This window comes from Carassius carassius, chromosome 28, assembly GCF_963082965.1.
Source record: "Carassius carassius chromosome 28, fCarCar2.1, whole genome shotgun sequence".
Classification (NCBI taxonomy): Eukaryota; Metazoa; Chordata; class Actinopteri; order Cypriniformes; family Cyprinidae; genus Carassius; species Carassius carassius.
In genome coordinates this window covers 12,607,687-12,631,085 of record NC_081782.1, presented here as the reverse complement: position 1 = coordinate 12,631,085, position 23,399 = coordinate 12,607,687, and the positions used below count along the sequence as shown (strand labels likewise).

Below are 23,399 nucleotides of genomic sequence, written 5' to 3'. Positions count from 1 at the left end.
TGCTTTGTTTTGTTTTGTTATAAAGCTGAAGAATACAAATACTGCCTTCACAACTGAGTAAAAATATTAGGTTGAAGTATTTAAAATCCTAAAACTGAAATAAAAATAAATATCTAATTAGAAATATAAAATGCAAAAATTAATAAAAATGACAAATTAATAAAATAATCACTGAAACTTACAAATATAATAACAAATATAATTCAAAAATTACAAAAAATTACCTTCTGTTTAATAACTAAAGTAACACTGATAACAACTTTTGTTTATTCGTTTATTTGTTTATTTTGGTTTATTTATTTATGTAGTTATTTTTATTATATTTTGTGAAGACTTTTGTTCATATTTTGTTCATAAAGCTCTTTTTTAAAAGGAAAAAAACATTTTGGATACTTCTGTGCTTGTTTGCATTTCTTTCTGACCTCTTTTTTTCTCTCTCTCTATCTCTCTCACTTTGGTTGCATTGCAGCGGTTTGCAGTGGAGAGATCACAGATTCAGCCGGGGTGGTGTTGTCTCCAAACTGGCCTGAGGCCTATGATAAGGGTCAGGACTGCATCTGGGGGATCCATGTTGAAGAAGACAAGAGGATAATGCTAGACATCCAAGTGTATGTCAAAGTCAATAACATGTTCACACATTATACAACAGAAACCTTACATACTCCTTACAGTTTTGAGAGAGTTCTGGATCTGTCAGCCAGGACTTTGATTTCTTTTTTCTCTATGAAGACCATCTTATATCATGGGGAAATAAATTGCATTATATTGTAAGGCTGCATGATTAATCAAAATAAAGATGAAATCATGGTAAGCTTAGAGGGATTATCAAATCACATAGGTTGCAATTTAATTATTTATATGTATGCTGCATGTTTCAGTGTGACACTGTGTTAATTTACATGCAAGCAGCTCATCTGTCTTTACAGTATCTCAGAGTGGCTCAATTCACAGTAAATCCTGCTCCACACAAACAAACATATATGCTCTGATTTTGGGTCACTTATAACATGGATTTTAAAATACAACATGCAAGGAACAAGGAAATTATATAATAAAAAGCACTTATAAACTGGCTTTTGACAACTAAAAGAGAAGCTTTAAGGGCTCCCTGCACTTTCTGCCAAAATAAAAGCTTGATGTAATGTTTGAAAATGAAGAAATTAGGACAGCCATAAATATTAGTATTGTAATTTTACAGTTGTTTTGTAAAATATTTTTAATACCTCTTTTTATAGTGAAATATTACAATGGATTTTTTTTTTATTTAAATTAATAATATATTTATTATTATTTTTGGTAGTATTATATTGATATATATAATTGCATGTTTTTGGTCGAATTTTGCAGCTCTAGACACACAGGGGCTTAATTTGCCATTTTTATCAGAAAATTTTCAACTAGATTTCTTTCCTTAAATAATGCAACTATATTATATTCTCTCTGAAAACATTTTCTGCTGCTATACAGATGCCAAATTATATAATAACAGTGATAATTAATTCTAACACATTTTTGATCAAATGACAGCTCTAGTTATATAACATGTATGTGGGCAAGATGACCAAAACTTACTTATCAAAATCTCTGCGTTTGACCTCTCCAGAGTTTTTCAGTGGACATAACTGAGCTTTTAATGTATCATCACTAGAGAATGCAACTGATAAATCTGATGCATCCTTTACTTACAGTGAGATAAGTGTGGTTCAAATCCACTGTGGCTTCATCAAGACCTTTCAGCACACTCCCTTCATACCCATCAGTCTCTAACTGTAGATTTCTACAGATTCAAACTTGTATCATCATGGAACTGCCTTTCTGCTGGGTTCATCCTTGATGTGGCTGAGATTGCACCGCAGTTACAAATTCTGGTGCTTTGCGTCATCTGCTCCCCACTGACCGATTTGGCTCCATTCTGCTCTCACTGTCCAAATGAAACACCCGTCATATCGCTCCGGGCATTTTGTGGGATTTCTGTTGAACTGCGACAGCCTAGAACTCAAAGACCTCGACTGACTTTTCTGAAGATCTCTCAGAGAGCATACATCTTTAAAGCACAAACACAACAGCACAGCTTTCATTCAGATTTACTCTAAACTCTTTGAGAATTAACCCAAAAACAAGCTGAATTTCTCTGTATTGTGTCAATAATTACTATAATCGGTGTGGCATGGTGCTTCCTTAGTGGCTCCTGCTGTCAGCCAAGTTCTCAAAGACAAGATACCTGTTGCCTAGCTTTATGCTGAATTTAATTGAGGGGCCATGGGAGAGGTTGAGTGGTATCTGTAACATCGCATTAGGTTTACTCGGTTTGCACTCTCTGCCAAATGCAGTCAAACTGCGCTGTCGGGGAGATTGAAAGATGGCAAGCGAGAGAGAGTTATTTTCTCTGCAGATCCTCATGGGGGAAAGACTTGAACTGCTTGGAGATGCAGGCTAGATCAACAGTCTGTCCTCTCACAGGGAAAAATACTCTGTTCCAAAACCTGTTGAGATGCCTATAGAGGTGGCATTTTAAGGCGTCATCAATGCAAAAGTTGTGCCAATTGTCAGCTTAATTCTTTGATATATTAGGACACCTAATTTTAACCAAAAATATTTGTATGTATTTGTATGTAGCATAATATGTACATTTCACACAGAGAATGGACTCCAAGAATGCTTTTTCTCACAACCTAACCCAAGATGGTTTATGCTAAAGGCTTAAAGGCTGCATTTATTTGGTAAAACTGTAAAATATTATTACAATTTAAAATAACTGTTTTCCATGTATATGTTTTAAAATTTATTCATGTAAAGATTCATTTTATTAGCCAGTGTCACACGACCCTTCAGAAATCATTCCAATATGATATGCTTAATATTTTTGGTGCTCAAGAGTCATCTCTTATTTTTATCGATGTAAAGAATTTTAGTTCTGCTTAACGTTTTTTGTGGAAACATTGATACATTTTTTTCAGGATTATTTGATAAATGTGAAATTCAATAAAACAGCATTCATGTGATTAAAAATATATATATATATATATATATATATATATATATATATATATATATATATATATATATATATATACACTCGTCACAAACACATTAACATTTTTAAAAAATAATCTTACTTACCCCTTAACCTTTGAGTAGATACACATTAATATTAAATTATTACTATTATTTGTATTTTTGTGCTTTTTTGCATTTTATACTTTTGCCATGCTAACACTCAGTAAAGCTATGTGTGTGGTGTATTGAGTTGCTGATGAAAAATGCTTCAAAACAATTTGACAATGAGTTAGGATGCCTAGCTAGGCAGTAGGCAGCTCGCTAGGTTTTGGAACAGTGTTTGAGAGTCTGCTCTGAAAGAGAGTGGCAAATGGAGAGTTGAAAATAGAGGGCAGATGAAGGGGCATGTTGTGCATAAAGAGGATGCAGAAGTGGGATGCACATTGCACAAAGGTTAATAACGAACTCAACAGAACAACAATTATTTTATTGGATGTTTTTATGAATGTGAAATCAATTATGTGAGCAGGGAAACAAGTGTTGAGTGTGATTGTGCCGTCAGGTGAGGTGCGGAACATGAGGCCCGGTTGTGTCAGACCCAGATAGATTATTCATGCATTTAATAATTTGGCTGCCTTAATTAAGATTCACTCATTTGCATATGGTTCCTTTCGCATTTGTCATGTTTTCTCTCCCTCTCTCTCTCTCCTTGCAAGTGTCCCAGCTGCAGCGCTACATCGTGCGGCTGTGTAATAAATGACATACTGGATGTTTTGCTGTAGATGCAGTCAACATAATTAATTTTCCATTTATTTTGTAGTGGAGGTAATGGAGGGAGATAGTGAGTTTTCATTTTTCCTGCTGGTGAGGATGAAGCCACGTGTTTCTATATGAGGTCCAGATGTCTTGAGACAGATGTACTGCTGGATATTTGCTGATGTAGATATTTGCCCTGTTTATACCTGATATTAACATCTTTTTCAGATTGAAACAAGGTAGGAACACACTAAATACTAGTATAATAGGGATCCAAAATGTTGATTCATATACATGCACTTCAGTAATTCTGATGTCAACGTGCATCATGACAGATCATGTGAAGCATTCACATCTGAAATGAAGTTAATACAATACAAATTTATTCGCAAATTGATGAATACAGTGCACAGTTTTGTGCAATCAATCACTCCTTACATGCACTTACATTCAAAAATTCGATTTTATTAAGCAGGGGTGTGTTAAATTGATCAAAAGTGACACTGTATCACCAAAAATATCTATTTCTGTTCTTTTTTAAATCGCCTCAAACATTTAATTGGTAATGTACAATTTAGAATCAGAAATATAGAATCCCCAAATTAAAGCAGAATGATCATTAAGAAAGTAATATTTTTAGCTTTCGTTTTTGTACGATCAGACTAGTGGTTTTTGTTTATTGGTTATTGAAGCAATGAAGGACTCGTAATTAGCTTGAACATATAATGGGAACATTGGCATAGCTTTGAAAATGTTTTAAAAAAAACTGATAATGGCTGGCTGTATTATGCTGTTTCTTGTAATTCAATAACTAGATAATCTTATTATCAGGTGTACATAGGACCATTGATTGAGCAGCAGAGGAACCCCATCCTTATCATTTTCAAATGACCAAATTTATCAAAGGACATATGGGACATTATCAGCCAGGCACATCAAGTGAGACATATAGGGAAGGAAAATGAGTGTGGAGGGAGCCAACCACAGCTCAGAGAGTCTGAGAGAGAGAGACTAATAACAAATCTTCCGGTGCTAATTGACACACTTTTAATATTTTGCTTCAGTCCTTACATTCTTTCATGCATCATCTTACAAGCAATCATTGACCCAACACTGGTCCTTATTGCTGCGTAGGTGTCCTGCAGAGCCCTTTGGTTGCACTTGAATCATTGGTACTGTAATACCAAGGCCCAGGCCACTGCTGGAGGCTCATTATGGGTCTGTAAGAATATTTTAGCCTGATAATGAATATGCACCCACTCCTCCATAATCATTCATCAATGTACGGCGCACTCCCAATTACCTGAGAATGTGGGGCGTAATGAAGGCTGATGAATTCATTTAACAGGGAGGGTTTCTCAAGCTGAATGTGCTGGGCCATGAATCGGAGGGGTGGGGTGCACAGGTGACAGCTGGCACACCTGCACACAGTCTTTCATAGACCTAGCTGCACAGCAGGGAATGCTAGATATATTAGAGCCAGTCGAAGTCCAGGATTCCCATGAGTGCTAGAGCCCTCTACTGGAGTTGTAGTGCACAGCTGTGCGAGACCAACATGATTTAAGAAGGATGTATTTACCTTCCTTCCTTTTCCCTCACAAAAGCGTTAGTTGGTTTGTGCATGTGTGTACTTGTTTATGCTACATTGTGAGGAACAAATGTCCCCACAAGGATAGTAAAACCTGAAATTTTTACCATTGTGGGGACAAAAAATATATAAAAAATAGTAAATGATTTTATCTGAAAGTGTAACAATGCAAACAGGTTTTCTGTATGTGATAGGTTTAGGGTTGGGTTAAGGAATAAAAAACACCTACAGTACAAATATAAAACTAATAGCAGTCTATGGTAAGTCCCCATAATTTACAGAAACAAACGTGTGTGCAACTGAACATTCTCTGAGCTACATTTTGAACTAAATAGTTAATTATTTAATGACTCTCACATATAGATAGTAAGGGTGTAACGGTACGTGTATTCATACCGGACCGTTTCGGTACAGGGCCTTCGGTACGGTGCACGCGTGTACCGAATGACCGAATGCAATATTTTGTGTGCGGAACATATACATTTTCGTGTTTCCAAACGAACATATTAAGTGGCGGACAACTAGGAAAAACTACAACTAGGAAAAAAACGATTGTAATTCAAATGCAGCTCCCGTCTGCATTTTAAAAGACCTTTGCTCTTAATTCTGATCGGTCCAACGCAATAACGAAATCGGAGCAGGTCTAAAAACTGAAACTGTTTGATGCTGCACTTTACACTTTGGAAAAGTTATATATATTTTTAAAATATGAGCAGGCCTACAAGCTGGGATTGGTAATGCTGCACTGTAATCATAGTTATTTATTTATATTTTTCATTATATTTTATTATATGATATTGGTTTGAGACTGAGAGTATTTTATTTAGTGGAGAACTTTGTAGCAGTATTTTATTTCCTATTCTTTTTTTATTTTATTTATATTTTATTGAAAAAAAAAAAGTGTAAAAAAAAAAAAAAAAAAAAAGTTTATAGTAATAAACAACTTGCAGTTTAAAGGCACAATATGTAATTTTTCTGCTTTAAAAATAGCAGAAATCACTATATCTATGTTATATATTTTTTTAGTTGTGTACTTACATTATCCCAACAGTTTCCACAAACTTTCAAATTCTGAGAAAATTATAGTTTAATTAGAAGACACGGCACGTTTCTTTATTTCCGTTTTGTCGCCGTCTATGGCGTCATATAACCTTTGACCCCTCTAGTTTATCTAACTTCCTGCGGAACCCAGCGGAACGCCAAATACAAAGGTGAGCAGAAGCAAAGAAGAGACGAAAAAGAAAAAGTAGTAGCTAGCCTTGATCGAGACTAGATTATATTTTATATTTATATTGTTTATATTAGTATTTATACCTCAATCAATAACTTGGTTATGGATCATGATTATGCTTTGCCTGCACGTTCTGTGAAGCGCAAACGTACGGGTGAAATAAATGACCAGAGAAGGTTTTGGGACAAGAGAAGAAACAAGACACGGGTAAATATTGGAGTTGCATTTCCAAGATGGAGAGAGTTTTGTGACAAGCTGAAACTACAGAGAGATGTCGAACTCGCTTGCATTCTAATAAACAGGTATGCATCCATTCAGGTAACGTAGCTTTGTGAAACGATGATGACTTGTGTAAAACGCAGACGGACTAGCTCTCATGTATAGTATAATGTAAATCCACATTTGTTCTATATCTAGCTGGATAAAGTAGCTTCAAATGCAGTTCACTATCTTGTTCGATATCATAGTATAAACGTAATTATAATTATTAACGAAAGGCGACCGTGTTTTTTAACATATATTACTACTAGCTAGATGGAATATTGATTTGATAGGGGTCTGATAATTCATATATCTCTGCGTTCGAAAAGACGTGATTGTCAAAATACTAAGTTAGAATGAGTGCAGAATGTGGGGAGCGACAGAGCGCGTGTTCCAATGACAACAACTCCCATGAGCCCACACTCTTTCCCGACGTCATCAAAGTACGTCTTATGTTATTATTTTGATTGAGTGACCCCTGGTGGCCAAAAATCCCATACTGTACGTTTAATGTTTGCATTTCTTTCCCTTACTGTACTGAAAATGAACCGAACCGTGACTTTAAAAACTGAGGTACGTACCGAACCGTGATTTTTGTGTACCGTTACACCCCTAATAGATAGTCACTGGTTTCATTCATATATAATTTTTTAACAAACTGTTGAATGAATAGTCCAAATGACTCACAATAACCATGTAACTAGCAGAAGGAGTTAGGCCGGAGACACACTGGATGCGTGGCGCAAGCGTCTCAGCTGCGTGGCGTGTCCGTTTTTAATTCGGCTCCCATGTTTACAGGTTAGAGCTTGCAGACTGCCTGCATGAGACGCGCGTCTCAGCCGCGTGCATGCTAGAAATAGAACAGACGCCTATTTTTCAAGCGACACGCAAGCATGTTGGAAGCGTTTCCAGGCAAAATAGAATAGGGAAATATGTTTATATGTCCTTTTGTACACAAATACATATTAATTCATGACACTATGATGTTTGAAAGTCTATAGGTTGACATATATTCAGATATAAATGTAATTTAAAAAATAAATGAATAATTATCGATTTTCAAATATTGCACCTGTCAAACATAGTCTATTTTGCCGTCAATAATGTTGACGGTGTCCTTTATCAGTAGGCTTTATATTTATGCTCAACATGAAGTATAGATATTGTTGTCGTGAAGACAAGATCCTGGTCTGTCGGCGGCCTCCCTCTATGTCACCTACAGTAGCAGCAGCGCGCCAGCTGACATGCAGCAGAAACGCCACGCTCACGCCACGCAGCCAGTGTGTCACCGGCCTTACAGAAAATCTGCCATCTGCCACAGTTGTTCTTTAACAAATTAATATATAAAGTGTATATAAATTGTGCATATGTTTGGGAACAGTAATGCAACAGTATATATTTTCTAAATGTAACTATCTGCCACAATTGTACTACACTAAGGAGCATGAAACAAGAAGATGCAGGAGATTTCACAGTAAACACAGTCTTTAATCCTTCCAACACAGGACTGACAGGAACACTTGTAGCACAAGACAAACATTCAATACTGGACCACAGAGAATGGCACAGGCTAGAACATAAATAGGGCAGATAACGAGGGCCAGACAGGTGAGGAGGATGAACTAATAATGAAACACATCTCAAAACAATGAACAATCAAACACACGGGTACACTAGGTCACAGAGCACATGGGGTGCAAAAACACAACAGACAGTCCAGAATCCTGACACTACCTACCATAATATATTGTTGCATTCATAGTTAGTTGCATTGAATATGCCGTTAATTATAAGAAATAATTGAAAGCTATTAATTATGGTCCTTACATAAATTCTGTGAATACCTGCTATTGGACAACCTTCCTGTTTTTATTGTTTCTGGACTTTATTTAATCCATGTCTAATGGAATCACTATTGGAAGTGCAATGCAAAACATACAGATTTGTTGGATGTGTTTGTAAATCTCATATTCTCTGTATGGTGGTTGCATCCCTTTTCTTGTGACGCATCAGTATTTGAATCAGTTTAATTAAAATGTAGTCCTGACTGACCATGAGCTGTTGATTTGTTTATGATAGTTTCTCTCATTTTCTCCTGCATTTGGCTTTGGGTTTACAGTTGGCTTGGCTGCAGAGCTCTGTACGGTGGTTGCGTGCACCTCAGAGAGTCACAGCCTTTAGCAGGCTGGTAATAAATCAAGGCTGTCTCATCCCCCCAGGCACCGAGCCAGAACCCAGACCAATATTTAACTTTCTAATTAAAGAAGAACTCTGCAAAAACAAAGGAACTAATTTCTCTCCTTTATTTGAGAAGGCTTCATCCTCTATAAGTCTCTCTGGAAATGTTGACAATCCAAATGAAGGTTTAGTCTCTTCTGTTTGACCGGCTTTTCACAGTGCCAACATTGTACAGCTTTTCACCCAGAAGTAACTGGGGCTTATCCACCTTCATCTCAGGAAAGTCCTGTGTTAATTTGCTGCCTCTGTCCAGAGTCCATTTTAAACAAATGGCTGTGGACTAAAGTCCAATCTGAAGTCTCTTGTGTCTCCGTAACGGATTTTATTCCATATAGAATCACTATGCCTGCAGAAAATTTTAATATTTTTATCAGGTAGTATTAAAAGTAGTAGCATTAATTTTGTCAGACATCTTTTTTATCTTTTAAATTAGTCTTAGTCCTGTGTCAAAATGTACTTTTTAGTTATCATATTTAGACAAAATTGTCTGTGTATTTATTTAGTCAGGTTTTAGTCGACCAAATATCTGAGCATTTTAGTATAGCTTTGGTCACATTTTCATCATGCTATTTAATAGTTAAACTGATTCATTTTTACATTTTAGGTATTGCACTTTCACCAATAATCACAAACCAACAGAATGGAACTCATACAAATGGTTTATTTTACCTCATCTGGTGTGATTTATGATATACTTTTTGATTTATAAATTAATATCAGAGACTTAGATATAGTCAAAAGTTTACATCCCCCTTTTAGAATCTGCAAAATGTTAATTATTTTACCAAAATAAGAGGGATCATACAAAATGCATGTTTTTAGTATTTAGTAAGATATTTCACATAAAAGAAGTTTACATACTGTCCACAAGAGAAAAATAATAGTTGAATTTATGAAAATGACCCCCTTCAAAAGTTTACATCCCCTTGATTCTTAATACCGTGTTGTTACCTGAATGATCCACAGCTGTTTTTTTTTTCTGATAGTTGTTCAAAAGTCCTATGTTTGTCCTGAACAGTTAAACTACCTGCTGTTCTTCAGAAAAATCCTTCAGCTCCCACAAATTCTTTGGTTTTCTAGCATTTTTGTGTATTTAAACCCTTTCCAACAATTACTGTATGATTTTTAAATGCATCTTTTCACACTGAGGACAACTGAGGGACTCATATGCAACTATTACAGAAGGTTCAAATGCTCACTGATACTTCAGAAGAAAAACTATGCATTAAAACTGTTTGAATTTGAAGTTCAGGGCTAAACAGCGGCTCACTTTTTTGTCTGTTTTCATATCATTGTTGGGGCTTCCGTAATAAAGAGCTATTGTGTCCGCATGGTTGCCAGATTGCAAAAATTAAGCAAAACACTTAATCATTTTAACAGAGAAGCTCTGACTTGGGTATTTGAACTTCACACACGGCTCGCACAGTATAGAGGAATATACAGCAGTCTACTATAATACTTTGTCTCCTTTTTTTTTCCAAAAAAAAAAAAAAGATTTCTGTCCTTTGATTAAATATAGCCCAAATCCATCAAAATCCCACCAAATTCCATTGCCATGACTCATCATGAGAGGAAACAAATATTTTTTTGTTATGTAATATAATATTTTTTATCGACATTTCTAAAGTATCGCCAAAGTTTTGTGCAAATCTGTAATGGAAATGCTCCTTATGTTGCACATATGTGCAACTTTTTTTAAATTTAGCTTTACTTTACGTTTCAAGGACACACAGGGTTACTCTGCCCTGGGCGCAAAGCTGTTGTTGGTATGTCGAGCACAGGCCCATCGTGCCCAGCCCTAAGCAAAGGGGATTTGATTGGAAATTGTGTTTTTTCCAGCAGGGCAATCATTCAGGTAGATGATTTTCCACTAAACAGACATGGAGCAGAGAAAGGAAGACAGGCTTCTGCTTGCCACTTCAGAATTGGTTCACTCTGATGCATGAAAACAGTTGTTCTCAGTTGTGGCCTGTCATCCAAGTAAATTACAGATAGGTACAGATATGCTCGGTTTGCGTGACAGAGGATGGATCATAATGTATTAGTTTTCCAAAGAAACGCCAGACGCAAAATCCTCCACAAAATACTCCAATTTATCTCTCAAGCAAACAGAATCAAATGCATCTTCATGGCTTTCATGAGCAGAACCATATTTCAACCGTGTCTGAGATGCAGAGAATGTCTGGATTGACATTTCTTTTTTTTAAAAGCCAGCATTTGTCACTTCCCTTTCATTGTGCTAAGCGGAGGACGACGTGTCTGCGAGCCCTATATGAGAGTTTAATGCATTCTGATGGCGGCTGTGTTGTCGGCCAAGTCAAGCTGAGCCTGTTTTTGTGATTAAACAAAATGAAATTACTGCCAGCAAATGGAAAGCATGATTGATTTTCTCGGCAGATACGGTGTGCGGCTACGCAAAGGCTTGTTTAACTTTATCACAACAAATCCAATAAGGGCTGACACAGTTTCACTCTCTCTGGTCCTCAGAGCGAGTCAGGGGCTCTTCTGGTTTAAATGCGTCTCCCAGTGGAAATGCATACATGGATTTTCCTGCATACAGTTCTAGAGGGCTGTTGACAGTTGAATAATATACATTCAATCCATATGTAACAGTAGGTTTATGTGTGTGTGCATGCGTGTAAGCCATAATTTAAACATCCTGTCTTCATTTTGCTTGAATGTAACCATTCTGCCTCGTGCTGCAGCAGAACGGAGATGATTAATTATTCCCCTCTCCTCAGTAATGACTTCCATTACTGCCCACTTGTGATTAATTAGTGACAAGATAGAGTGTGTATGCCACCTCCCTGCCTGCCTGAATCACACTCCCTCCACCAGTGACTGGCCAGACTGCCTGGGTTTGGTGGATGTCAGCCACAGTTACAGATCACATTCAAATAGAAATAAGAGAGATGTATGCTGTAATATACCTCAATATGTCTATTTTGTAGTGTAGTGATTTTTTGTGCATCAGTAAAATAGATGATTTCAAGGTAAAGCTTTTCATTGATGATTATTTTGTAGGCTGGGGTTTTGTCACTTTTGTGTAAAGCTGTCAGGCATCTTCAAGGCAGTACAAAGTGCTCTGAAGGTCATATGTTCCCCAAGCTTTTGACCAATAGGCTTGGATTACCCTCAGGTATAAAAAATGAAACTTGCTTTTATACTTAATATGATCCAAAACTAATGTATGGATGGGAGAGACAGTGATAATGACTATGTGAAAATTCCTTCTAATTTTTCTATTAAATATAAACTACTACCTCAAATTTTGAGGTCAGTTTTTTTATTTCATTGATTTTTAAAGAAATTGATACTTTTATTCAGCAAGAATGTATTAAATTGATTAAAAAAGTCAAATGAATGATATACACTGAACTTTAATATAGTTCTGAAGGTATTCTGTTTTCAACATTAAATTGAGTTTTAATATTTTATAATGTTATTGTGTTGCCATCACAGGAATACATTTTATTCTATTAGAATCAATTAAGAATATAAAAGCATGTATTTTTATATTGTACTTAAAATAAATAAATATATATATATATATATATATATATATATATATATATATATATATATATATATATATATATATATATATATATGGTATTTTTATTATTTCTTTACTGCATTTTCAGTATAAATTTTGAACAGTAGTGTATTTATTGTACCTGTAATATAAATATTTTAAGTTTCTGTCCTCTGTTTTCAATTCAAAAAATGTTTTAGTATTTTATTCTACTCTTAATTTAACTTAGTGATGTGATGTGTAAGACATGGATGTATATAAATTTATCCCTAATAAAAATGTATTAATTGGAAAAATGGTCATTTAAAATGGTAATAACGTTTTTTTTTTTTTTTTATGTAAAATCTATAATAATTTCACAACACCATTCAAAGCATGTCCGTGATGGAGATTCTCTTGAATTTGCCACAGGAAAGCTGCCAATGTCCTCTCTTTCTGGCTTCTGGATATCAGGGAACTGGTTTTCCAGCTATTTCCAAAAATGAGATAAGAGGAGTTGTTTCCCCCCACCCGCTGAATCATTTGCAATTTATAGTCTGAGTGAGATTAATGTGGTTTGTGATTGCACAATTATTGAAACTATGCAGAAAAAATGCTTAACAAAAGCAGTGGGAAAACATTAAACAGCAGAAAATATTTCATTTGCAGCAGGGGCAAGAGAAAAGCGGTAAGGCTGGGAAATAAGAACTAGAGGAAGACAAGTTAGAGGGGAGGTCTCCGGGACCCTGGTATTGCTTTGAGGGGAGACCTGAACATAGAGGATTAGTCTGGGATTGACCTGTTGTATTTTATCTGCTTACAGTCTCCACATGGGAAAGAATGACCTGCTGACTTTTTACGATGGAGATGACCTGACTGCAAAGATACTTGGCCAGTACAGTGGTTCCCGTCCTCGCTTCAAACTCTACACCTCCATGGCTGATGTGACCATCCAGTTCCAGTCGGACCCTGCTACCAACATCTACGGCTACAACAATGGTTTTGTGGTGCACTTTTTCGGTAATGAAGCATTTAACCACTGTGCTGCACTTTCCATTCAAAAGTTTGGCGACAGGAAGATTTCTTTAACGAAATTAATATTTTTATTCAGCAAGAATGCATTAAATTAATCAAAGGTGACAGTAAAGACATTTATATTGTTACAGAAGATTTCTATTTCAAATAAATGCTGTTCTTTTGATCTTTCTGTTCATCAGAATGTAATGACTACTGAAAATACAGCTTTGACTCACAGGAATAAACTGCTTCTTAATATGTAGTGGAAAAAAAACAGTAGTTTTAAATGCTACACATTAGAGAAAAAAATAATGATCTTAACGATCCCAAACATCTAAATGCACTTGGATTAAGCTCATTAATTATCTGTTAATGGATTGCCAGTCTCAGTTTAATGAAAAAGTGGTGAGGAGAAGTAAGAGGGAGAGAGGTTATAAGAGCGAGTCCTCACCTTTCCTGAGGATGAAGAGAAGAAGGTCATTCCATCAGCTTCTCCTGTTGACTGACTATTGCACAAGATCAGATAAAATATAATAAGTTCTATTTGGAGGGTGGAGGAATGCAGATGATTCACAGAGCGGACTGAAATGGACTGTTTTTCCATTTCCTTCACGCAACACAGAGGGAAGATTCCACCAGCAGCCCCTGCATGTGCAGGGATTTGGCCTTGCAGAGGCACTAACAATTACAGTGCATGTTTGTACTCATTAACTGCATTTGCTGGGTGCCTTGCCCTCCCCAGCTCTGCCACACTAAGAATGGACATCAGCAAAATGCCTGCCAGCTGTCTTGTGCTGCTCTATTCAAATTTTAATCACAGCCAAGCTGATTCCTAGCATTTGATTTATCAGTCATTAAACACAACACCTGTTGTTTGTTCAGGGACATGGTGAGAAACAAAGAAATAGTTTGCAAGCATTATTGAACATTCTTTCTCTCTTTCCCTCACTTTAGCTCTACTAATCAAACTAATTGAGTTTTACTTTACAGGAAAGAAAAGAACAAGTGACAACTCACAGTTGTCTCAAGTGTTTATCCATATAGAAGTAGTGAGATTTTTGAGTGCACTAACAATTGATATCTTTCAGACATTATAAGATTAAATGGCATGAAAGATGTCTCACAGATGTCTCAGTCCTGAAAGCAGCCAGAAACTTTGGCTTGTTAGCAACTATAAGTGCAATGTTAAGACCACTTCTGAAAATCGAAGAAAATAATATATATATATATATATATATATATATATATATATATATATATATACAACTTGGGGTGAATAAATGATATCAAAATGGTCACTTTTGGGTGAACTGTTCCTTTAATTTTAAAATGAAGAAACTAAAAATAAATCTAAATACTATAATTCCAAAGTTTACAATCAAAAGTGAAGGATCGTCATATGATCTCAAATACTTTTCCCAACCAAACCAAATAATCTGTTATGCAAACATTCATTGTTTTGGTTGATTCAATTTCTCCTGAAGAAATAAAAAAAAAGTTGATGCAGCAAGATTAAATCATGAAAGACCAACCACAGAGTGATGAAATGTTTCTCTTTGCAGAGGTTCCCCGTAACGACACCTGTCCGGAGCTTCCAGAGATCTCCAACGGCTGGAAGACCACATCTCACCCTGACCTGGTACACGGCACGGTGGTGACCTATCAGTGTTACCCGGGCTTTGAGGTGGTGGGCACAGAAATGCTCATGTGTCAGTGGGACCTGACCTGGAGTGGAGACTTGCCCAGCTGTGAAAGAGGTGAAAACACACAAGCTCACGATGATAACCACTCTCTTTAAAATCTATTTTCACCCCACTTCCAAACCAACACGCACTGCCTATTGATCAAGAGCAATCCTGTGCTCCGAAACTAGATGAGCTTTTGAATTCAATTTGAGGGGGGGGGGGGGGTTTCACAAGTGCCTGTTCACCTCTGCAACTCGGTCCCATTCAAGGACAGGCGAAGAGTGAAGGAGGGCTTTGTGGGTAATCACTCACTTTTCTTTCGAGGGCGACTTCACGGATAAAGTAGGAGTTTTTCTCGCTTCAGTCTTGGTGCATCTTCCTCTCATTGCTCTCACCTTAAGTGATTTTTGTGATTTTGCAAGAATTTTTTTTTTGCTCGCCACCCCTTGGTGAGACCACGATGGCGTCCCGCTGATGCATGGAGTGTTTCATCAACAAATTTCAGATCAGGGCAGCTCCACGACTAGCCAAAGTCACTCCAGCGCTTGAAATGAAATCTCGTCGCCTGGCTATTGTGTTGCTCAGACTCGCTCTGTATGAGTGCGTAATACTGCAGGCTCCCAGGATGTCTGCAGATATTCATCGTTTCAAGTATCAGCAGACAGGAGACCGAATGACCCCAGGGTCCAGGTTCTGCCGCTGTCCCTGACAAAAACAGTAGCAGCAACAGCAGGCCAAAAGCAGCAGGGACTGTTATCAGGTTCAAAGCTTCTCACCCACCATGCAAACATCATTAACTCACTCGCCTCTCCCGGCCCTTTTTCCTGTCCCTCTACTGCTGAGGAGAGAATTGGGTTTGCAGCTGGGCAGGCAGGAGCGAAGTAATCTTTTTATTATACTGCACTGTATGTCCGTACACTGCCCTGAGATCAAAGTCACATGTTCTTCATCTCTCATACTTGTCTCATAGATGAGCGGTGGCCCCTGGCACCTGATTTTGTGGAACCACAAGTATGATGTGAAATGTGAAAAATAGAGAAACCAGAAAGCATATTGATAAAATGTATTTTATATTGATATTTAAATGCATAATAGTAATGTAAAAAGCTAATATGTAAAAGATGTAAAAACTGCATAGAAAGCAAAATGGTTAACAATTCTGATCCAAAAGCATTGTTTGCCAAACAAATATTTGTATGTAAGTCATTGGTGACACCCTCAGGTGAAAATAAGAACTACAATATAACAGCGTTGCAATATACAGTATAGTGTCATATTTTATAGTGTCATAATATATATAGTGCTATATTAATGTATTTGCCTTTTTATATTATTATGCTTACATTACAAAAATATTAAAATATTCATTATTGATATACAAAGTCATATATCATCTCTTATATACAGTACTGAATATACCCAACTCCAAACTCAACTGCAAAGCTGCAATATTGTTTCAGTATAAACAATAAACTCTGTGACCTGTTGCTATTTTTTGCCAGTCCTGTCATGCCCAGACCCAGGCATGGTGGAGCACAGTCGCAGGGTGATGTCAGGCCCGCGTCTCATCGTGGGCTCTACTGTCCAGTACATCTGTAACAAAGGCTACTCGCTATCTGGAAACAGCCTGCTCTCCTGCTACCACCGTGACTCCACCGGCCCCAAATGGAGCGAGAAACTGCCCAAATGCATTCGTGAGAACATGATTTTATTCACAAATAATCCCAGATGTACACCTACAGATACACACACTTATGGATGTTAACTGTATAAAATGATTTGTGATTTAAACTTGTAATCAAGCCTATGCAGTACAGTTTACAGTATAAGTACTGAAACATTCGTTTGGGTTTCCTTTGTTCACAAGGTTTCATTTTATTCACAAAAGTAGTAGTATATCATTAACTAATCCATGTTTGTTTTGCACTTAGTTGTTTATTTATTTATTTATTTGTTCAGTGTTTCATTCTCTTTACAAAAGTAATATTTTATAAATACCAAATATGTATTTGTTTTCTTTTCTTTAATTTTTGGTTTGTTTTCTTTTATTTTCTTTTGTTTGCAAAGTTCTACTTAAAGGAAATAGTTTTAAACTAACTAATCAGTATTAGTTGTTTTGTTTGTTGTTTGGTTGCTTGAGTGGTTTTTGTTTTATTTTGTTTTGTGTGCAAGGACTCAATGAATGAACGAGGCATTTATGTGGCCCTTTTAATGTGTATTGCTGTATACCCAAAGTGCTTTACAATTATGTTGAGGGGATTTTTAAAGAAAGTAGTAGTTTAGAACTAACTAATCTGCATTTCTTTTCTTTTCCATTTGTTTTTTTTTTTGTTCTATTTTCAGAAGTAGTTAGTATAGAATTACCTAATCCGTATGTGTGAATGTGTGTAAAAAGTAATAGTTATAACTAACAAATCTATATTTTGCTTTTATTATATGTTATTTTATTTTAATTTTTTTTATTTGTGTTTTTTCTTTTGTTTACAAAATCTAATTCTATTTAAAGTAAATTATAAACTAATCTGTATTAGTTTTTTGTTTGTTTGTTTTTGGTTGGTTTTTGTTATATTTTGTTTTGTTTACCAGGCCTCATTCTATTTACAGAAGTAGTCATGTAGAACTAACAAAATTGTTTTGTTTTGTTTTGTTTTGTTTTGTTTTGTTTTGTTTTGTTTTGTTTGTTTTGTTTTGTTTTGTTTTGTTTTATTGTTTGTTTTGCTTAGTTTTGTTATGTTTTACAATGTCTCATTCTGCTTAAAGAAAGTAGTAGTTTAGAACCAACTAATCTGTATTTGTTTTCTTTTTTCTTTTGTTTTGCTTTGCTTTGCCTTGCTTTCATTTTTATTTTCAGAAGTAGTTAGTATGCAATTATCTAATCCATATTAATGGATGTGTGTATATCTGTGTTATATAGCTGATTCGTATGAGCCGTGTAGGAACCCCGGCACTCCTCCCTATACCATTCAGAGCTCAGAGAAGCATGTGTATCAGGCTGGAGAAACTGTGCGCTTCTCCTGCATGAGTGGGTATGAGCTCCAGGGTGAGCCTGTTCTCCGCTGTGTCCCCGGGCATCCTTCCAAATGGAGCCATCCACCCCCGCTGTGCAAAGGTAGTCTGTGTTTTGCAGTGTTCATGATGTGTGATCTGCATAATATATCATTCACATAAGGTCTCTTTCCTGTTTGCAGTTGATGTTTATTTATTGATATGTTGTTTCTCTTCAGGGTAGGGAGTGTTTGTTTTGAATAATTGGTATGACAAGCAACATTTTCTCATTTGTTTAAAGCTCTCGCTTTTTTCCCAGCGGTAACACTGGAGTACATAGATGAACGCAGACTGGATGGTAAGAACATCTTAGAAATGCACAGAAATTTGTCTTCATAGGTGTACAGCCTAACTTATTTTATGTATTTGGTATACTTTGTGCCAAATCAGTGGCCAGTGCAGATTTCAGTATGGAGGGAGCCAGTGTGGCTGTTTCCATTTTTATCCCAGTGGCCGTAATCATAATTATCATCATGTCGATATATTTCTACTTTTCAAGGTAAGGTTCTTCTGTTTGTTTTGTTTTTAAATAAATATATATTTTATTTACCAACAATGCATTAAGATTTCTATATTTGATTTTTTTTTTTTCTTAAATCTTTCTTTTCATTAATTTTTATTTTTATTTTATTTTTTTATTTTTTTTATTGATCCGATTGTGATGCAAATCTGCATAAAAGAATGATTTCTGAAGGCTCATGTGAGACTGAAGACTGGAGTAAAGATGCTGAAAATTCAGCTTTGCCATCACAGAAATAAATTGCAATTTGATAAAATAAATATATTCAAATAGAAAAGAGTAGTAATATTTCACAATATTACAGCTTTTATAGGCAAATGACTATATTTGTATATATAATTTGCTTGCAGATTCCATGTGGTTGAAGTTTTTATATATTGTATGTGACACAGTCCATTTCTGATTACAGTTTTGTTCAAATGCCTCTCCTGTGTGTTAGACCATTGCAAGTCAAATTAATTGTTGTCATATGTTTGTTCTCAGAGTGCAAGGCAAGTCTCTACATCTTCCCATGTCCACATCACCACAATACAATCAAATCAGAGGAGAGTCAGCTTTTGAAAACCCCATCTACGAGACTGCAGTAAGTAAAGCATGTGCTCACCAACAGGCTACATTCATCCGCAAACACCTCCTCACTTGTAATAGAAACCTATTCCCACCCATCGTATCCATTTGTGGTGAAATTTCATGGCAGGACTGAGAGGTACTCATGTGTTCAGTCTTACAGGTGCACATCTGCACTTTGCACGCCATCTGTGTTGCCATATTGTGGGTTCATTTCTGTTATCTAATTAGCTGTAAAGTGCCATTCTGGAGTTGAAATGAAGTGACGCATGGAGCCACGCCCTCATCATTTCATCATTAGAGATCACACAGTTTTATCACTGGGCCAGAACACCAGAGGATGTGACACATTTAACCTTATTATTGCGTAGTCTATTAGCATATCACCAGCCACCTCTGCTTCACCTGCTCTCATTGTTCAATATATTCACATTCATTCAGCTAAAAAAGGTATTTCACGGTCAGATTAAAATTCTGTCATCATTTACTTACTTTCATATCTCTTCGAACCCATGTGTGACTTTTTCTTTCTTTTGTGGAGCACAAAAGGAAGACATTTAGCACAATCTCGCAAATGGAAGGTGACCATTGCTGTTGAATTAAAACAAAATACTGTAAAAGTATCATAAGGTATCATAAAGGGCATCATAAAACTAGTCTATATTGCAATATACTGTTCAATAGTGACAAAAGAGAGAAAAGTGCAGTCTCATTTGTTTTTAGCTACAATACCATTCAAAAATTGGGGTTCAGTAAGATATTTTTTTAAGAACTTAATACTTTTTTTCAGCAAGGATGCATTAAATTGATCAAAAGTGACAGTAAAGACTTTAAAATTGTTGCAACAGACTTCTATTTCTCATAATTGATGTTCTTTTAAACTTTATATTCATCAAAGAATCCTGCAAAAAATGTATCATCTTTTCAAAAATATTACTAAAGGGATAGTTCACCCAAAAATGAAAATTCTGTCATTAATTATTCGCCCTCATGTTGCTCCAAACCCATAAGATCGTTGTTCATTTTAAGAACACAAATTTAGATATTTTTGATGAAATCCGGGAGCTTTCTGAGAGCTTTACAAAATTTTCATTTTGGAAATTTAGGGAATTAGGAAAGCTTCTTTAGTAGCAAAGCGGCATTCAAATAGAACAAATAAAACACAGTTGTAATTGCAATAATATTTCACAGTGTTAATGTTTATACTCTATTTTTTATAAATAAATGCAGTCTTTGTGAGCATAAGAGAATAGAAAAAAAAGGGAAATAAAGGAAAAAAATCTTATACCAAATTTCTGCCATCTGGGATGGGAAAAATAAAGTCATACATGTTTGGAACGACATGAGAGTGAGTAATATTTTTTTTAGGTGAACTATCACTTTAATTCAGAAAAAAAAAGACAATTTGTGACATAATTGAACTTGCTCAATCACTTACATTTGCACTTGCTTTTCTCTCTCACCATCTGCACCCTGAAGAACAATGAGGTGAGATTTTGAATGTCAATACTTTTACAATAACACGTGCTCTTTTCCCCCAGCCTCCTGCGTCTAGCATACGCTACAGACTGCAGGTTATTCGCACCTCTTATGTGCTGTGCTAGTCTCCCTCCAGATCACTCTCTCTATGTGTGTGGTGTGGCAGTCATAACACAGTCCCAGCAGCTCACTCCCTGCATATACTAAACCGTTCGATAACAGTTTCTGGCCCCTAGGGCAAAGTCTGCTTTTGACTGTACGTTAAGTGTGTGTGGCTGGACAGATGAGTGTCTGTGTGCTGTATGTGTTTGTGCATGTATGTGTGCCGCTTCTTCTTGCACTAATGCCCTGAAGTGGTGTACTAGCAGTATGTGAAGATGATGCAAACACAAGCATCTCTCTCGGGTGTGAAGAAAGACATGTCTGGGTTTCCAAAAGACTGCGATTACAAAAAGCATAGCCGATCAATATTACATTTTGGACATTTAATTTCTGAATTATAAAGGTTTGTTTTCATATGCATTATTGATATATCATGCTGTTTATTTTTCATAAACGTCAGAAGGCTTTTAAATGCTCATTTAAAAATCTGCATTGTTTTTATTTGTGAAAACATCACAGTATCACTTCATAAATCATGAATAGTTTTCCCAGCAAAGTAGCCTGATAGTTTTTCCTGCAGACTTCCATTATGTTTCCATTGCTTATTATTATTTTTACGTTTTTTTTTTCATGCTTAAGTTGCATGGTATTTTTGATTTGTACAGAGACCTATGATTCAAAGCAGCCACCAGAGGTACTCTCTAGGATTCTGTTGTAAAGAAAGAGCCTGTAAGGAGAGTTGATCAATGGAATAGCATCACATGGACAAGGCTGAGAAGGTTTGAACCACTGGTGTAGGGCGTCTCCATCTTTAGCATCTCTCTTTCATATTGTGTTTGCAGCTAGCATTGGTTTTGCTACCCCTCACAAAATGAAATTATGTATATATGCATATGTTAAATGGATTATATTTGACATGTTTTTGTTTGTTTGTTCTGCAGGATACGAGAGAATACGAAGTCTCCATTTAAGCTTGTTTTAGCATGGAGGACCGCAAGCCTTTCTCGGCCTTGTGGAAGATCTCTCAGTTCCTCTCACATCTTGTGTAGCCAACTCTGCTCTTAATCTCACCTACCTTCTCATCTTTTCTCATCTGCTGTAAATATCACCTTGCTTCTGAGGACTTCCGCAAGCGAAGTGTGTGGACAACATGATATTATTTTTGTAGAGCTTCAATACCCATGGCCTAGCAGAATTGCTTGTACAGTTTTTACCCGTAATTGAGCCAAATTAAGGAATAATAATAATAAAAAAGACTGATAATAGGGGAGTTCATGTTATTTAGGTGATTGATGTCTCGCTAAACAGATTTTTTTCATTTATTTATTTTTAAGTGTCACACTTTTGTACTCACAACCACATTCTTCCCCCTCTCCAAGAAATTCACATGTAAAGTTACATTGTAAGATTTAAATGAATCACAAGCACAGGAAATAGTTGCACTTGTGAAATTATATAAATTCACATATAAAGTAATGGAACAAAATACAAATAAAGTTACAATTACCTGTTTATTGGCAGAATTAGGCAGAAATGGGTTTCCATAGCAATGACATAAACTACCATTTAAAAGTTTGGAGTCTAAGTTTTTTTTTCATGTTTTTAAAAGAAGACTTTAAAAGAAAATACATTAAAAACAGGAATATTGTAAAAATATTATTGTGTTTTCCATTTGAATAGATTAAGGTTGAATAGAACATTTAATTTATTCCTGTGATGGTAAAGCTGAATTTTCAGCATCCATTACTCCAGTTTTCAGTGTCACATGATCCTTTAGAAATCATTCTAATGTGCTGATCAGATACTCAAGAAACTTTCTTTCTTATTATTATCAATGCTAAAAACAGTATGCTGCTCATATATTGTGGAAAGCTTGATAATTGTTTTTCATGATTCTTTGATGAATAGAATGTTCAAAAGAACAGCATTTATTTGCAATAGAATTTTCCCATAATGTAAAAGTATTGTTACTTTTACTTTTGAGCTGTTTAATGCATCTTTTCTGAATAAATATATTATTATTATTATTATTATTATTATTATTATTATTATCTGACTTGACTCCAAACTGTTATTATATCTGGAGTTCTTATACGAATGAACTAGTCCCAAATATAATCATAACATTTTCCACTTGAACACCTTCATGCAGGAAAAATAAATGTTCTTTAAAACAATTATGTTAAACTCAGCAACCATTGTACAATTAAACCTATGCATGGTTTACGTTTTTTTATTATTATTATTTTAATTTTCCACAAAATGAAAATGAAATGTGTTATTACAACAGCTGTGATTATAAACCTTCAAATAAGATCTAGTTTCATGAAGTGTAGTATTTTGCATGAAAACTGGTACATCTTGTATCCAGTAATGTGAAGCGGGTCCCTGTTTCATTG

General features: G+C 35.7%; 1 protein-coding gene across 3 annotated transcripts in view; it reads left to right on the top strand.

The window, feature by feature from the left end:
* The window catches only part of sez6b (seizure related 6 homolog b), a 181,053-nt gene extending 158,113 nt beyond the window's left edge, over window positions 1-22,940 (top strand). The window contains exons 9-18 of one of the 3 annotated variants that reach the window (XM_059514370.1): window positions 470-608; window positions 13,409-13,605; window positions 15,165-15,359; window positions 16,790-16,981; window positions 18,202-18,396; window positions 18,592-18,630; window positions 18,723-18,831; window positions 19,336-19,435; window positions 21,666-21,779; window positions 21,942-22,940. In XM_059514370.1, coding sequence (XP_059370353.1) covers window positions 470-608; window positions 13,409-13,605; window positions 15,165-15,359; window positions 16,790-16,981; window positions 18,202-18,396; window positions 18,592-18,630; window positions 18,723-18,831; window positions 19,336-19,435; window positions 21,666-21,743 — 1,244 coding nt within the window. In that variant the 3' untranslated portion in view covers window positions 21,744-21,779; window positions 21,942-22,940. Of the gene's footprint in view, window positions 1-469; window positions 609-13,408; window positions 13,606-15,164; window positions 15,360-16,789; window positions 16,982-18,201; window positions 18,397-18,591; window positions 18,631-18,722; window positions 18,832-19,335; window positions 19,436-20,898; window positions 21,599-21,665; window positions 21,780-21,941 lie in introns of those variants that run through there. The other 2 variants (XM_059514371.1, XM_059514372.1) reach the window with 2 other exon arrangements.
* Window positions 22,941-23,399: the final 459 nt, after the last annotated feature.